Here is a 17,470-nt window from a genome sequence, read left to right as displayed (position 1 = left end):
TTCACACCAAGAGAAATAGCTTTTATTATTTAAGAATAATATAAGTGCATTAACATTCCACCACCATCATAATATAATACTACCAATAATAATAATACTGTTTACAGAACATAATTAAAGCAGATGCATTTGAATTTTGATGCGGTTTCGAAATTCAAGGGCACTTGGGCTTCCCCTTCTTGTTAACCTTGTCCCTGTAGCAAGGGCACTCATGCTTGTTTCCGTAAGTCCCAGAAGGCACACACTTGCAGTCCTCACAGCATATCCCGCAGTACTTCAAGCACCGGTCCTGCACTCCTGCTTGCTTGCACCTTTCCGCACACTTGCTGTCACAAAAGGCTGCCAAAAACCCACATTCAATATCGTCAGTTACTAATTTTCATGCATGCAACCATTAATCTTTCTAAAAGAAAAAAGAAAGAGCCCCAGTAAGATCGACAAGAAGCTTACGTGATCCAGCCGTGGCAGGCTCCAAGAGAGAGAAGCTGAGGATAAGAGAGCAAACAACAACAGTTGTAAAGTGAAGCTTCATTTTTTCTGCTTTCCTTTCAAGTGACTTTAGTACTAGGATTGATTGCAGTGAATGAGAAATCAGTAGGGCGTATTTATAGTAGCAAAAGAGTGGAGAGAGGGTGAGAGGGTGAGTAATAATAAATAAAATAAATAAATGGTGATGTTCACAGAATTGCACAGCTGGAACTTTTTGGCGCATAGTGGGGGCAAGTCGGTGACTGATCAGCACTCAAGCAGGGTTTAAAAGCTTGTTTATGATGTTCACGCGGTTTCTGCAGCACTTTGCTTAGATCGAAGTGAAGGTTCTGCTCATGTCTAAATTAACTAGTAGCTTCGCCTGGCCTTTGTCTATTTGTGTCGATACTGTTACGGTGTTACCTACTGCATAAAAGAGATCAAGTGGGTGATTTTACAAAAGCCAATGGGATAATGTAAATATTTGTGGATTTTTAATTGTCTAAGTTAAGAGAAAGTAAAAGGTGGTGGGTGATTTCGCTTTACAAACTGTGTTCTAGTTCAGGTCACTACTTATGTCAATTGTCAATGGACAGGTTAATGAATTATACAGCTCAGATGGCACCCACCCAGCTTGTAATGGCGTCAACGTGTTGAGGTTTCAGAGATTTATATCGTACAATTATTTAATTTTCAGTCCCCACCATAAGTAACCACCATTCACCTACCAACAGGACCGAGTGTCTTTTTTCTCTTCTTTTCTTTTCTCCTTTTTTCTAAAGCTTTTTTTTTAAAAAAAAAAATAACAATATACTGATAGTATATCCCAACGTTCATCGAGTCTTAACTTATTATAATTATCTCTCCAGAGTTGGGACTAATTAATTAGAAACAAAAGCAATAGTTGCTCTCAGATTTTGAAGAACCAATAGATCATCAAATAAAAAAATAATTGATTTTGCATCTTTTCTGTAGTTCTACTTTCAAAATTTTCAAGTAAGAACCAATCCAAGTTAAAAGTATACATATACTACAAAATGGGTCCTCAGTTACTGCACTTGCTAATGATTTTTGCACACGAATTCTACAGTACTTACGTGGATAAATATAAGCAAGAACCTGCAACAATATAGACGAAAGCATTTCATTTTGTATCACCGTAGAAGCAGTTTAGTACAAATCTCATCTACACGAATACTAAAATTTTATCACCTACAAAGTTGAAATCAGGATGAGGAGGGTGTATTTGATACATTGGGTGTATGTGTATATAACCATCAAATAGAATCAATCATACCGTATATATACAAAAACCATGACATGATTTTTAAAAGAATATTAAAATCATGACATGATTTTTAAAAGAATATTTTGAGAATGGGTGCACTGAATACTACAATATATCTATACTAGATATACCAAGATGAACTATTATTTGAACTAATGAATGGTGTACAATAATTGTTAAAAAAGGACAGAATAATGTACGTATTCATCAACCTCCCATACTTCTTGATGGGCGAGAATGCTGGCCATGAGAACATTCCTTGTCACAGTGGTCAGTGGAAGCCAGCAAATTGACCTGAAAATTATACCTCAGAAGTTTTAGCATGTCCAGGAAGAAAGACACAAAAATGTCCAGGGATACGAGGTATGATAACAACATACAACAAAGCTGTTATACCTTGACAATTTCAGACTTTGAGCTTGGACGTGTATAGGCTGCTAAGATACTCATGTTGAAATCCTGGAGGCAGAATATTAGAAAAAAAAAATTATTTAAGATTTTATCAACAATGAGAAATCATGAACACATAAGTAGGGGCACCCTTACAGTGGGTTTATCTCATGGTTAAACTATTATGTAGCATTCCAATATTTCAGAAAGTAAGATTACGTGTGGAACAAAAGGTTTTAAAAATGAATGTGTCCTAGAAACATGATAATTAACAAGCATTTGAAGATGTTTACCATGTCCACTCATCACGTGTCAAAAGCAAATTAAGTAGCTTACCCTGAAAGGATCACCCCGCAAAGATTGCACAAACATTGAAGTCCCTGAGCCTTTCCCCTGCAGAAGGAAAACAAAAAAAAAAAATCCTACATTCATTTCTCTGTCAATTAACAAACAAATGACAAACAAGTCTTTTCATTTCGGAAAGACAACTCTAGATAAAGCATTGGGGAGGAGCCAGCATTAACTCATTCATGATTAAAATAGAGAAATATTTGTCTTTTAGGTGATAAAGAAAACTTCCACCATACAGTAGAGTTTGCCAGGATAAAAGCAACCCTTTGCAAAGAGAGAAATTTTGTGTCTTGATACCAGAGACACCAAATTTGAAACCTCAACAAAGAATAGATCCACGCGTCACACATCAGAACATCAGAGGTGGACATATAATATGTAAATCAGAAGAATATTGTACCTCCAAAGATATATCCCTGAGACGTCTCCCAGTTTGAGCACAACAAATGCGAACCACGTGTTCATCACAACTCCCACTAACAATATAGTCCCTTCCATTCAGATAATAGGAACGTGTATAATTCTGAGAGCTTCCTGTAGCAGTTATCCCAAAATTCAGGTGGACCCTCCCATCAACAGCTAGCAACTGCCTAACCTGGAAACACCAATATGTTAGACTAAAGAGTTTATGAACTTTTTGATGGTTCAGGTGTCTTATTGGAGCTGGCGACCTCAAGCTTATAAGAATTCGGTCGGTCAAAGCATTCTCTTCAATGTCTCCAACTCTGTATGCAACCACACAAAGAGAAGACTAGAGAGGATAGTTAAGAGTAAGAAGAGAAGAAGCATTATTTTCCAGTTCGAGAATAGGGAGAAACTAAGAAACAACATCTGAGTAAGCAACACCTGCCTTGCTTGAGATGAGATTTCTCTCTCACTACCAATAGTCTCTGCTTCAAAGCTTTTCTTTTAAGGGCTTACCTGCTTTCTGTTCGAGTGTATGAAACTACTCTAAGAGCAGAGTCCACAGCAAACTAGAAGAGTGAAAACTAGAAGATTAAGATGGCACAAGTCTTTCTGAAGGCCTGACCTATTCATTAATGTTTTCATTAAAAGCCACTATCAAAGAAGCAAGTAGATGCTGTGTAAAAATATTCTGACAAGAAAGAAGCAATTAATCTTCAAATAGCCTAATATGAGTAAACAAGCCCCAAGCTATAAAAATCATTGACAAAGACACGACTTAAACAACTTCCAAAGTGATAACCCCTTAAATGGCTTATAACTATATTTCCAGCCATCAATATGTTACCTAGTACAGGCCAAAACTTGCTGAAACCATACTCACATAACAGCATAAGAGCATCAGTGTGGTGGGCATCCTAATTACTGTTTGTACTATTAGTATCAAGACTGTTACATTGACTGAGGATTATGAAGACTCACAACTCAACCTTTAAAATGCATTAGAGATGCAAACAAAATAATAAAACTTACCAAAGAATAATTTCATCAAAAAGTAGAGAAACTGTTTTTTAACTTATGGACATCAATGATTTATCATTTATAACAGGACTATCCAAATGGCAAAGTAAATACTCAACACTATGTCCAAACCAATCAAATTGTATTAGAAGCTGAAGCTTAGATACTGAAATCTACTCGTGCATCTCAGGACTGGTAAATACATCAACTCATATAGTTAATGGTTTCAAAAGTTACCTCATTGTCAACAGCTGACACAAGAAGATAATGATCATCTGGAGAAAAGCAAACCATCACATTTCCTTTAGAGCTTGAAGCAGTATAGCAAGGTTGTATTGGCTTCTGTCTTAAGTCCCACAATTTGACATCTTGATCAAAAGAAGATGTGGCAAATATTGATGGGGAATGATTCGAGAACTTTACAACATTTATATGCTCTTTATGCATATCGGCGAACACCTGCAAGCGTCTTCCACTGTTGATGTCATACAGAGCTATATTCTTTGAATATCCACTTGCAAGAAATAGTTCATCCGTAGAGTTAACATGAACAGATGTCAATTGGTCGAATTCATCAAAGGTGACAGTACCAGCACCATAATGCATGCCCCGAATTGACGGTGGCATATGCCTGATATCATAAAGCTTTAACGAACCATTATCTGAACCAGCTATGAGCTAGGAGGTAGAAACAGAGAGACAAACAGAGAGAGAAAGAGTCAGAAATTTCAATGTCATAGGGAATCAATAATGCAAGAGCAAGTACTCTTAAGAATTTTTCATTCAATAACATTAAGCAATAATAACACAAGCAATTGACAGTCCAACCTAAATGCCCAGTAAGACTCACAAGCAATTACAATGCTAGTAGTCACTAATCAGTTAATGGCCATATAACTGAACTATTTATGCAATTTCACACTCAATGCTGCAGTGCTATATTGACGGGAATGATTGAACGCCTTAAAAAAATTCTAGGATAACATCATAAAATAAAAAGTGAAGGCAATTGACAAGAACAAGCAATTTTAGAACAAAAGAACAACTGGAATTTAGTCTCTCTTCATATTTTTAATTATGCAGTGTTCATACCTTTGAGGGATACTTCTTGAGCCAACAGAGTCCCAGCACACTATTCATTGCCCCGAATGATGGAATATAACTAACAATATTTTCATTCTCATGGTTAACTACAACTATTTCACCATCTAAAGTTCCAAAGACCATCAAGCATGAGATAGACGGATGATACTCAAACTGCCTAGGACGAAAGCTCCTGTTTTCATCTCCCATATGGTTTCCTGAAACAGTAAGTGTATGCAGGCAAGGCCAAGCAGAAGATCCAACTTTGGCAGCACAAAGGGACCTGGTATAGAAATATTGAGACATTCCGGAAGGATATGATGTCTTGTGCCTGGAAGTCTTCCCACGAGTTTGACTTGCTTTTATTTCACGTTGCTGCAAAATACTAACTACACTCTCTTTATGCTTCCTCCCATATGGTAGGTGCTCAAAGTATTGTGAATACGTAATAGTTGCTCTTTCACGGTCAACCTTCCTGATGGGCAAGTTATCTAAAAATTTCAACTTTGGTAATGACGCTATCATATAGTCCCTATAATGCTTTTCAAAGCATATGGGTGAAGCATGACAAGATATATACTTCAATGAAACATCAGCAGTACACCTTGCAAGAACACCTGCTGAGGATTCTTCTTCATTTTGATTTGAAAATGCATCAAAAGAAACCTGACAAACAAATTAGAACACAAATATTAACAGATTTGAAGGGCAGGATTGGACGGTAAGTAACAAGCATTAATAAATATTGTAGTAGAAAACTGAAAACAAAGGATTTAAATGGAAGTCAGGATAAGACAGCTGAAGAAAATAACATACCAGTTCTTGATAGAATGCAAAAGAATGACATCTAAACCTAATACATCTAATAAATCACAACATTCTTAGTTACAGATCCACCTTAACATGAAATTCAACCAAGGGAAAATCATAAATTTATGATATTCTACAAATGATCATTTATATACAACCATATTAATTATTTTCACAAACACTATCATATTATCATCAGATACAAATAACTTGGTTCTCTTTAGTGCCCAACCAACCGCCTTCCAATACGCTTATTACAATACCTCTCAAAGTTTCTAATACTAAGTTTCCATTCCCATTGCATTAAAGTAAATAAAATTTCAAGAGAGAAAGAGAGAGCAAGACCACGCAAGATACTAACAGAAAAAAAGACCAAACAGTTTACCTCATTCCAGAGATCGATCTCTCCATCCAGCTGAGGAACTAAATTAGACAAAAGCTCTAGGTAATCATATTCACGGTGTTGACTTGAGAAATCCACTTCACTATCATCTGACGAATCCTCAACCAAAATTTGAGAATCAGGATTTATAACCACATTACCATATGCTCCAAAGGAGGAACAAATGGTCAATTGACTGAAATCAGTTTTGTCATCCTGATCAGATGATCCAGAAGAATTGCCAGTATCATCACAACACAACCAATTCTGAAACCGAAGTTCTGCTAGAGAAGGGAGTTTAGAAAGTGCTGCAATAGTTGTCCAAAGATTCCCTACTCTGGTCTCACACATTGAGAGACAGATAAGATTTGGCATGCAAGAAAAACAATCTTCTTTGAAACTAGTTAGTGAAGTACTGTAGTCCAGATTAAGAGTGTGTATTCGCTTGAACTCCCCGATCATGTTCAGCTTGCGAAAACGGGAAGACCTCAAGTTCAGAACTTCGCACATCAAACCTCTCTGAGAAATATTCCTAGCAGTGAAGCTCAAATTAGTAATGACTTGTACATGCATGCATATTGGAATTTCAACGATAGTACATGATGTAGTTCTTAGCATTCCCATGTGAATAATACAATATTAAGTGATATTATTATATACATGCACCATTATGTTAATGCAAACATCAATCCCATAACATCATTCAATATGATATTAATCAACAATTTCCTTGGAGAAAGGGCATATAAAACACCAAAAGAATACCGTATAAAATCCTTCCCAAATGATGAATCGTGGAGATCGACGACCCGAAGCTTTTGATCAATAGCATGCATCAATGACAAAGCAAATTCTCCGGTCAACATACATGATGTTCCACTACGAACATCAACTGCTTCAATCTCAGTTGCACCAATTTGCATGCATACTTCAAGAAGTGGTTGAAAATCAATATCTTTGAGGTATTCCAATATAATCTCCAGGGTACATGGTTCATTCTGGGACTTTCTGACATCAGCCTAAACAACAAAGACACCACAACAATCAGTTTCCATTTACTATTTGCATAAACCAAAAGATTGGAAAAAAAAAATCAATAAATGTTTTTCTCTAACTTTTGTCAAATGGCTTTATTCGAGTTCAGACAAATAAATTAGCATATAATTGAAATGGGTTACAACATTCATGCAGAGTTCCTTCCATTATTGTACAAATAACATTATTGATACCCACCTTAAAGAAACCAGATAAAATTGCAGGATTTGGTAACACATCATGCCTTCTGCACGAATCAAAATACCTAGAATCCAAGACAACAAATTACAAATTAAATTTACGCATAAATATGAACATCAAAACAAACAATGGCAGGTCAAAACAAAAACTATCCTATCACTAATTTTAAGTTCAATGCAACCTAAAACAGCAGCATGCAAAACTGTAACCGTACAGTAACCCAGTTGCCCCCTAAACTCTATGCAATACAATCTTAATTCATGAAGCATCAAATTATCATAACAAGTTTGCCAAATTCTAAACTAGGACTAACAGTTACATAGCGCTAAAAAAAAAAATGATAATATGTTGAAATATATCCATCAAATTAAGTACTAAGCAATATTGAAAAACGATGAAGGAAGTAAAAATGAAAAAGGCATTCAATTGTAACCTTTGTTCCAAGGTGTGAATATCGGTGGCCATGGTGTGATGAGGTCCGATATTTATCGGCGATAAATCGGGACCGATAATTTATAGTGGAGAGGATATTGGGTGCGGTTGTGTGCATTAGGGCGAGTACTGACGACACGCATGTTTATGGGTATTAGGTTTATTTGCGATAAAATGTCTATTCTGAATATGAGTTTTGAAGAAATAACATACAGATGAAATCTTTCAAAAACTAGTACGAATTTTAAATTTCAAAAGACTAAAATGTCCTTGAATACAGAAATACTTTCTCCGTTTGATCCTCGTGATTGTCAGTAGAGTGGAGCTTCTAATGCCCTTTAAAAGTCTCAAGAAATCCTATTTTTCATATTTGTAGCTTCTCTGATAAAATTAAAATATATATATATATATATGACAAAAAGTTACACATAGTCTAATTGAATTACTATCATCTAGAATAAATTAATTGAATTGTAAATGTATTTTTCATAATAAAATTCATACTATTATGGAATTTAATTTTTCATTGTTTCAAAACTATTTTGATTTTATCAAAGAAAATAGTTATATCATTTATTAACATTTAAAGATAGTTAGGGTTGATTATTTGTAAAGATATTTTATCCCTTCATGTAATTTCTTCTAACAATAGAAATTATGATTACAAAAATGAGATTTTACGAGAATATTAAAGAGGTGTGAAAACTGAAAAACATTACTCTTGTGATTTTTGTGAGTTAATTCAATGTGTCTGGTCCCATGAGAAATAGACCCACAAGCCCAAAAATGCACTTGGGTCACTAGTGGGCTCCACTCGCAAATGAGTTTTATTGAGCTTGGGCCGTTAACAAGTTATCGGACATGATATGTAAGCCCGTGTTTTAAAACTAAATTTTGCTTTCATTTTCTACTAATAAAATTTACTTACTATATTAAGTTTTGTTTGGCGTGACTTATTTAATGATATAGTAATAAATATTTTTTTCATTCCAAAAGTTATTTTAAATTTTTTTTGTTGTTTTATTTTATTTTTTAATAGAACTTTTCGTGGTTAAATAAACTATTTTGCCCCAACTGGAAAAAATCTCAAATTTCACATTTTTTTGTACTAGAGATTGGGGAACTTTTATAAAAAGTAAAATTATTTAAAATGCACATTATCTATAATACATCATTGTTTTATTTATTTCATAACATAATTTTAGAAACTTGTCCTTTAAAGTAATCATTATTATACAATTTTGCAATAAAAACTCCCATTAACAATTAAATAACATTAATTTTTTGGTAAAAATTTGACAAGTAAAAAAGCTCTATCGAATAAAATTTATTTAAAAAGTTAAACACAACGGAACCTAAATTATACACAAAATTTACGATCAAAAAATATGTTGGGGACCCTACACAACTGCTCTCAAGGCAAAATCGTCTCCATGCCCTTATTAGATGGAACTTGAACGTTTCCATTCATATGTGTAAGAAATGAAATGATTTGGCACCCGAATAATAAATTGGTTCTCCTGCTTCAATCTTCAAGATTATTTGCTCATACCCTACAACCCAATTTTTGGTATCACAAGCCAACCCTTAATTTTGTGATGCCCATTTGTGAACACGAGCTGGATTGATATTTGCAAATTATAAAAATAAAATAAAATAAAATAATTTAAAAGAATCACCAACTACCATATGCTTGATTTAGGCATGAATGGTTACTTGAATCAGTACACCAATTCAGCGGTCGTCAAATTTAAGAAGATGCTCAGTGCAATATGATATAAATTGCACGCATAGATGAATCGGACTCCCGTTTCAATTTGCACAATTATTACTCAATTATTCATCCTTGTGGTCCTCTTCTCTTTTATTGAAGCAACGCCGTTTCCCGGGCAGTGTGGAATCGACGAACGATTAAAACGTCAGCCCACTTTTCAACATTAATACAAATTAATATTCCAATGTGAACGCATTCAAAGATTCGGTAGCTCTTAGAAGATTATGGCATTGCCTTAAGTTTCCAACTTTTTATTTAATATTTACTACCTGTTGTTTATTCTTCATTTCATGTGGCCACTCATCTAAATTTATTGTATTTTTTAATATACTTGAAATTTTTCATATAAATATAAAATATGAAAAAAGGGATAAAGATTCAGTGACGAACTAAGTTTTTTTCTGAGTAGTGAATTAATAGTTGTTAAAAGTAAGATAAATAAAGAAATAAAAACTCAAAATAAATCTTGATTATTGATTCAGTGCTCAATTCTAATTCTTAAAAAAATCAGAGTAATCCTTACAAATTGAAGATGGGTCCAGTACTGTAAATTTGAGAAAATTTTTCAATGCAGTAGATATCAATGTCAAAAACATAAATAAACGAACAAAATTAAGATAAACGTTTCAAACTTTGAAATCAAGTTATGTATTAATTTTATTTCTTAAGAAAAAAAAAACACTTTATAAAAGTCAACATTGATCCTCCATCTTTACGCAAATTTCTACAATAGGATAAAATTATTGGTGAGAGTAGGCAAGTAGCCAAGTGTGTACGAGTGTCAATGAAAGCTGCCTCATGTACACAGCTAAGTTGAAGATGTTACAAAAGAAACCAAAAGGTTTCCATTCTAATTAGACCGCCCATACTGCTTTTGTCTTTTCATTCGAGATTTTTTTATGGCCCCCCAACTCGTTAAAGATACCGTGACTTAATATTTTTTCTACTTTTTTTTTTCATAAATTCAAAAGAAAGTATAAAGTGAAGGCTCATTATCAAAAAGATGGGGGACCAAACCTTTTTAAGCTGCCCCACCCCTCTCTTTAATTTGATTTTTTTTTTATTAGTCTAATCTTAAATTAATCAAAATTCGTTAAAATCGAGGTTTCATTTAGATTTGTTCTCTTTCTCCTCAACGTTAAAATATAATTGCTAAAATGTGGTTAGTATTCCTAGTTTTACTTTCAAACTTAGTGGCTGTTTGGTATGGCTTATTTAAGAGTCATAAGTGCTTATTTAATCGTATAAGTACTTTTTAAAATTTTTTATGGTGTTTGGTTATTTTTTTAATAAAAATTTTTTAACTTAAATAAGCTAATTTACCTCTACTAGTAAAAGCCCAAAATTTAAACTTTTGGAAGTAGAGGCTATAGAGCTTTTCTAAAAATATATAATATAAAAAATATTACACAATTTAATGGTTTAAAAGTACTTTTTTTATTGACAACCAAACACCCAATGACTTTTTATCCAAAAGCTCTATTGGTATAAGCTCTACTGCTATAAGCTCTACTGTTATAAGCTTTATTTAATAAGCTGTACCAAACGGAGCCTTAATTTAATTTTACTCCATATAATTTGTATGAATAAAGTTCATCACATTAATTAATTTTATCTAACTGGGATTTTACTTAAATTAACGCACGCACGTGCCACGGTGCGTAAAGACAAAGGCTCTGCGGTTGGAAAGTCAAAAAAGTTTAACTATCAATGGGCTGGGCCCAGGTCGGGAGTCTGCTTTTATACACAATCAGATTTTATAAAATTATTATGCTGGCGAATTTATAAACATTTTCATAAAATTGGACCATTTTTTGTTTTTTTCCCAATCAGGTAAAAAAATACGAAACATAATAATACCAAATGGGATAATAATTTTTTTTTAATTTTGCTGTTAAAGAACGTGATGGCACCAAATCAAAGCAGCTGTCACCAAGTAAAATACATACGATCCAGAGGCAAAAAGATGATGACAGTCCATGTGTGTCAAATTAAAAAAGATCAAATTGACAATGTTCATGTGCCATAGATAAGGCATAGGGTTGATTACCTACTAACATTACGCACGCTTTTACTTCAAAGTTTAAAGTTTTTCAATGTATCGATTGAATCATTAATAGTCATCCATCAATCAAGACTTAGTTTGGATTAGTCCTACTTTTAGAAAAAGTAATGATACGGATTCTAAACCGTTGAGCACTAATTTGAACATAATTTAAGTGAAATTATAGAAGTTATAAAATTCATTATTTAATTTAGAAAATGACACGTAACAGTTGAGAATTAAATCAGAACTCATCTGATGGGATATCATTATTCATCATATTTCAAGAGAATAGGGTTCATAATAATTTATTGGAGTAAATTATGAGTTTAAATCATACCAACCCATTCAGGCGATTCAATTAATTTTTTTAGTATTTTGTTTTGTATGAACATAATTTATTTAATAAATTATTGAAATTAACTAATGAAGCTCGTTTAATTAAAAAGGGACTAAATTGGACTGGATATCAATCAATTTTAGCATATGTAGTGGGGTACATTCAGGGGAGCATCAAAAGAAGAAGTTGGTAAATGTTCTCATTTTCATAATGATGAATGCACGAACACATTAAATGATAAAATACACATAAGGGAAGTGGGTTCATCTTGTAATTAATCAATACTAAACATTAAATGATAAAATACACATAAGGGAAGTGGGTTCATCTTGTAATTAATCAATACTAATTGGTATATTCTTTTAAATCCAAACAGTACAATATGTATGCCTATAATTTCCAAAATTCAATATTCGTATTTATATTATTCAAGTTCCATCAACGTGATAAAAGATTATGTCTCATGTAATACACTTTTACTTTTTTGAAATTTAATCAATAATGTTAGTGATTTCAATATTTAAATCCTAAAGTTATGTGTCAATCGACAATCATTTATTGAATGGTGAAAAATATTTAATTACCATTTAATGAATAAATGATACATCAATAAAGACTCAAATTAAAATTTAAATATTGAGATACCTGACATTAGTTGAATTTAATACATTGTTTGAGCTTTAAATTAACCCGAAAAAGAAAAGGGTGGGGAGTTGCCTTTGTCTGTAAGGAACAACAATCTTGTCTGCTGCACCAGATCTTTTAATAAGTTGCTGACGTGCCCCACAACCCCAATAATGGCTCAGTGTTGTAAATCCAGTGCTCCCACTACTCATATTCACAGAATTAATGATGTGCGAGATCTTATATGTAGCAGGTATATCTGATTATCCGATGTAATATGATTAGGGGTGGTAATTTGTGACTTGAAAAATGAATTAATGGTTTCGGATGGAACGAAACTTGACATGATTATTAAACGAATTTTATTAATTTCATCTGTTTACTAATCATGTTAAGTTTCGATTAATTAACTTTTTTTTATTTAATATTACTAATATATATTTTAAAATTTATTTTTTCTATTTAAATCAAAATTAATTAAAATTGAATAGGGGGTACTGCAAAATTTTAGGATCAAAATAATTATTAAAAACAAATTAAGCCGTGTTTCAATTTTTTGATACAATTATTAAAAGAGTGTAAATACCAATTGAATTAACATATTTAATCTTTTTTTGACAGAATAAGTGATATAAAATTCAAAGATCGTTTATACCATAATCGATGTGGGGTTAAATTCATATTTATATAACACTAAAAAGTTACAAATAAACATGATAAGATAGCTTGGATCAATGATATCATGATTCTTTTAAAAGAAATTATATCATGATTTTGGTATTGTTTGATATATATTTATATGGTATATATCTATACACAAAACATTCCAAAGAGAAATAAATCTTATGAAGATTCAGAGCCATTAGAGTCCAAAACAAAACTCGGTCCCATGTTATAACACACATGCAAATGCAATACAATGACAGCATATAAAACACAATCTTAGCCTGGAGATTTTGTGATGTGGGTTTGCATCAATATGTTTCTGAAAACAACTAGATACGAAACAAGACGCCAAGAAACGGCTGTGTCTTCTTTTGATCAACTCCATTGCGAAGGGAATAACAAACTAATTTAGTAATTCTCTTACATAAGCGTAGCACTGTATTTTAAGAAAACGGCACCTTTGTAATTGTAATGTCATGTTTGTTCTTGTAAACTAGATCTTTGGATTTATTACAATTTATAAATGAATCTGTTTCTTCACTCCATGTCTCTATATAAACGAAGCTCAATGCTCATTTATTATTAATTAATGTAATTAATAAATTCTCTCCAATCTATCCGTTGATAAACTTTTCATTTTTGGATAACTTGGTTTATTATAGAAGACAATTTTGTTACTTCTGAGTCTATTATGGGTGTGTTTAACATTGAAATTGGATAGCTGCAGCTTAAGATACATCATTAAAGTGTTTGGTAAACACTAGCTGTTGTAACTTGAAAAATATGTTTATGTGATTTTTCACTTGTATGATAAAAAAACTATTATATCTTTAAAAATTTTGTCAAAACTATTATTTAAAATTTATATTTATTACATATTATTAACTTTTATTTTATAATTATAATATTTTTTTTACAACAGTTATATTTTAAAAATTACAGCACTTTAATTTCAAATAGATCTTATGTTGGTTATCAGTTAATCTTGTAAAAGTAATTGAAGACTGCAACACATTGAAGACGATGCGCTATCAGTAACTAATGGTTGTCCAATGGAGGCTAAATATGTGTATTTTCCCCCTCTAATTTTTAGTATTTGATTCTAAAAACATTCGTGAGTTTCACACTTTCCCTTTATTTAATTTTACTAATCGCAAGTTGGAGCAGAATTGTCATTTTTTTCAAAGGAGCCCAAAACTTTTGCAATTTGTTTCTTTGCAAAGTAGTGGAGGATAGCTGTATGCACATCGTACAACCGTGCGACGCATTAAAGCTTAGAAAACGCGTTGATTTTGGACCCCAAAGCCAAACAAAGGGAGCTTTCGGCCTTTCACATGCACAAATATTGATCGTCTCGTTTTACAAACTCTATGCATAAATTCTTGGGATAAAGATTCAACATTTTCATTTTTCATCCCATTCCTTTGACAATATTTATTTATTTTGAATTTTATATTATCGTTATGAAAATTTTATTAACGATTGCCTGTGTAGGAATTTTTTTTTTAGATCTGTTATACAGAGATATTACTGATATTACATCAGACATTATAATTAATATTTATAATCATACTATATAACTGGGACCACCGTCATACATTGACACATTGAAGCATTTGCCTATATATTTTAAATTTTCTCTAATATTCGAGGGGTGCTTACTCCACTCATATTTCGTAAGAGAAAAACTATCTCAACTCAATTATGTTGATAATTAAGGGAACACTGAAATTAACCTCCCCATAAAGCTCTTATGAACCAAGGACCCATTGGTTATAAGAATTTGTTAATAAAACTAGGTTGAGAAAAAGAAGAAGAAGAAAATGGTGCAATGTATGTGAATTAACAAAAGAGCCATCTTGTTGCGTCACTTTATTTAGTGGCACATTCATGCTTTAATATATAGTCTAGGTAGGGATATGATTTGCCTATAATGGATTAATGGACTGATGGTCAAATGCTACCTCGTTTCCGGCTATTATGTTCATTAAAAGCAACAAATATTGAATTCCCCAATACAATTTCGTTGTAGACTAATTATTTACACGAAAATTTTATCATTTAGAATAAGGGTGGAAGCCAGCGTTTTTGATATTTTTTGTCTGTATTAGTTATATAAGTAGTAAAAATTAACCTTCCCTTGATTTATCTTCTTGGCATTTTAAAAATATACTCCCATAACTTAAATTAGAGGATTCGGACGTTATGAAAAATTAAATGCATCAAAAGTTAAATTGAACAATTTGATGTGGACCGTTGAGTACATTTTCAATCGAATTCATCAACACCATTTCAGAAATTAAATTTTGTTGGAATTAATTCAACCACTAGTTTTGAACTTCAAAGTTTGATATTTTGACTACTTCACAAAGATCCCCACCATTGATTAGATTGTTAATTTTATTAAATATGCGAAAAAAATTTTAAAAAAAAGAATCAACCACTGATAGCGATTGTTCAGTCATATTCTATGATCACATCAAGTGAACAAACCATATGAGATGTCATTGAAATAAATTAAAATATTTAGAATGTGTTCGGAAATTAATAAAAGAGTTTGATATGTATTGTCCCAAACTTGTAATTCACTCAAAACCTTTTTGGTCAAATTTTTATTTTTATTTTTAATAAATTGCTACTAGTTTAAGTTTTATTTTATCTTTTGCTTTTTGCAGGAAGGTTGTGGCACCGAATCCCTCAATTTTTATTCTTTGACATAGTTTGTCGATTAGTAAGAAATAGGTCCTTGAATCATCATGAAATGACTAAAATGTCATTCAATGTGAAAGGTACATAAATTTGCTTCAAGGGTAAATTTAACTGTTCTTCGGGCCTGTTTGATACGAACTCATAAAATATGTCCTTTTAATGCGATAGTTTGAAAGACACGGACCCGAATGCTATTGTCTCAGAAAGAAAATAAATGAAAGTTGCCCCCCACGTGCCGCATCTGCTAGCTTCCATTGGCTAATGGATGAAAATGGATAGTGGTAGTACCTGCCAGAGGCTGGTGATCATATGAGCTGCTGTAAAAGAAGGAGCATCAAACGGTTAAAAAACAGTCTTCGTTGCCTCGGAATTCTTTTCTAAAATTAGGGACCCACAATCGGCAAAATGGCCTATGACTACCTTTTGTTCATGCTTGCTTTTTAATACATTCAAATATTCAATAAATCTTCAACAAATGGTTCTTACTATTATATTTTAAAAGAAAATGAAACGTGTGCGTCATATATAATAAAAATGATAATGATAATGATAATTTTAAATGATTTATTTCCAAAAACACTAATACTATTTCATAAAATTTACAACGTCATTTGTGGTAAACAATCTTAATAAAATGATAATGTATAATAATATTTTTCTTTTGATTTATAACATGTAGTAAAAATGTGTTTGATAAGAAGAGTATCACCAAAAAATTCTTTAAGTGAAATTTTACTAATTATTTAGAAAGTGTTTTGAAGTTTTGAATTTAATATTATATTATATTTTTATCTTATTATTCTCAAAGGGAAAGATATATTATAATAGTTATATTATTTGTGGATGAAAATTTTTGGTTCGCCAATGGAAGCTTTAGAGAGATAACTTATCTTTTCACATTTTTATTTGTTACATAAGTAAATAAGTAAGTATTTGAAGAGAAAAATTAAAAAAAAAATCCGATGATACTGTAACGAACTCTATCTTAATTACACAATAGTTTAGATATAAATTTCATAATAAGTTATTAGTTACGTATGACATGATTTAATATGGTTATTAATAAGTGGCTCCCCATTATATCATAAGGTAAAAATGTGTTCATATTAACATTTAATCGATCATGCCCTAATTTCACACAAAATTAGATAAATAATTTTTTAACAAGCTACTAACGTTAGATACGATTAAGCTTCTAGTGCTGTTGTGTCGTGGCTTTAACCTATTAATCAATGTGAAATGAAAAACCATCATGGAAAATAAAAAGTTGACGATCATTATCTAAAATGAAAAACCTTATTTAAATTGACTAGCCATAAAATTCGAAACAATTTTTAAAGAAAAAGCATTAAAAGAAAGGAAAACAGCGAAAATGATGTTTTTGACGTGTAGGCCCCTATCGGATGATATTTATCCAAAGCAGAAAACAACCGGTAACCCACCGAAAA

General features: G+C 32.0%; 2 protein-coding genes across 6 annotated transcripts; both read right to left on the bottom strand.

Annotated features, from left to right (window-relative positions):
* LOC102619143 (peamaclein) lies at positions 1-632 on the bottom strand. Its single transcript, XM_025101761.2, has 2 exons — positions 451-632; positions 1-339 (listed from the first exon to the last, which is right to left on the bottom strand). Exons 1-2 carry the CDS (start codon positions 530-532, stop codon positions 155-157), a joined length of 267 nt encoding a protein of 88 aa, XP_024957529.2. The 5' UTR covers positions 533-632; the 3' UTR covers positions 1-154.
* Positions 633-1,688: 1,056 nt separating this feature from the next.
* Positions 1,689-8,033, bottom strand: LOC102618455 (protein DWD HYPERSENSITIVE TO UV-B 1). Of its 5 annotated transcripts, XM_006486893.4 has the most exons (10): positions 7,867-8,033; positions 7,431-7,497; positions 6,963-7,216; positions 6,201-6,729; positions 5,015-5,671; positions 4,160-4,600; positions 2,898-3,092; positions 2,483-2,539; positions 2,153-2,215; positions 1,689-2,050 (listed from the first exon to the last, which is right to left on the bottom strand). In XM_006486893.4, the coding sequence occupies exons 1-10, from the start codon at positions 7,896-7,898 to the stop codon at positions 1,964-1,966; spliced, it is 2,382 nt and encodes a 793-aa protein (XP_006486956.2). In that variant the 5' UTR covers positions 7,899-8,033; the 3' UTR covers positions 1,689-1,963. The 5 variants fall into 5 exon arrangements, 4 of the variants coding, with proteins under 4 accessions (XP_006486956.2, XP_006486957.2, XP_052287921.1 ...); XM_006486894.4 differs by lacking the exons at positions 7,431-7,497; positions 7,867-8,033 and having other exon boundaries at positions 6,201-6,716; positions 6,963-7,110; XR_008050930.1 differs by lacking the exons at positions 1,689-2,050; positions 2,153-2,215; positions 2,483-2,539 and adding an exon at positions 3,169-3,522 and having other exon boundaries at positions 2,944-3,092.
* Between the last annotated feature and the right edge of the window lie 9,437 nt (positions 8,034-17,470).

The sequence above is a fragment of the Citrus sinensis genome, chromosome 8, assembly GCF_022201045.2.
Source record: "Citrus sinensis cultivar Valencia sweet orange chromosome 8, DVS_A1.0, whole genome shotgun sequence".
Classification (NCBI taxonomy): domain Eukaryota; kingdom Viridiplantae; phylum Streptophyta; class Magnoliopsida; order Sapindales; family Rutaceae; genus Citrus; species Citrus sinensis.
Note: the sequence above shows the minus strand (reverse complement) of the source record. Positions and strands in the feature narration are given on the sequence as shown.

Coding starts and splice junctions, on each gene's coding strand:
- LOC102619143 (XM_025101761.2), bottom strand. CDS start 532: ATGAAGCTTCACTTTACAACTGTTGTTGTTTGCTCTCTTATCCTCAGC. Junction 340..450: donor GCCTGCCACGGCTGGATCAC/GTAAGCTTCTTG, acceptor GGTTTTTGGCAG/CCTTTTGTGACAGCAAGTGT.
- LOC102618455 (XM_006486893.4), bottom strand. CDS start 7,898: ATGGCCACCGATATTCACACCTTGGAACAAAG. Junction 2,216..2,482: donor TGCGGGGTGATCCTTTCAGG/GTAAGCTACTTA, acceptor TTCTGCCTCCAG/GATTTCAACATGAGTATCTT. Junction 2,051..2,152: donor CAAAGTCTGAAATTGTCAAG/GTATAACAGCTT, acceptor TATAATTTTCAG/GTCAATTTGCTGGCTTCCAC.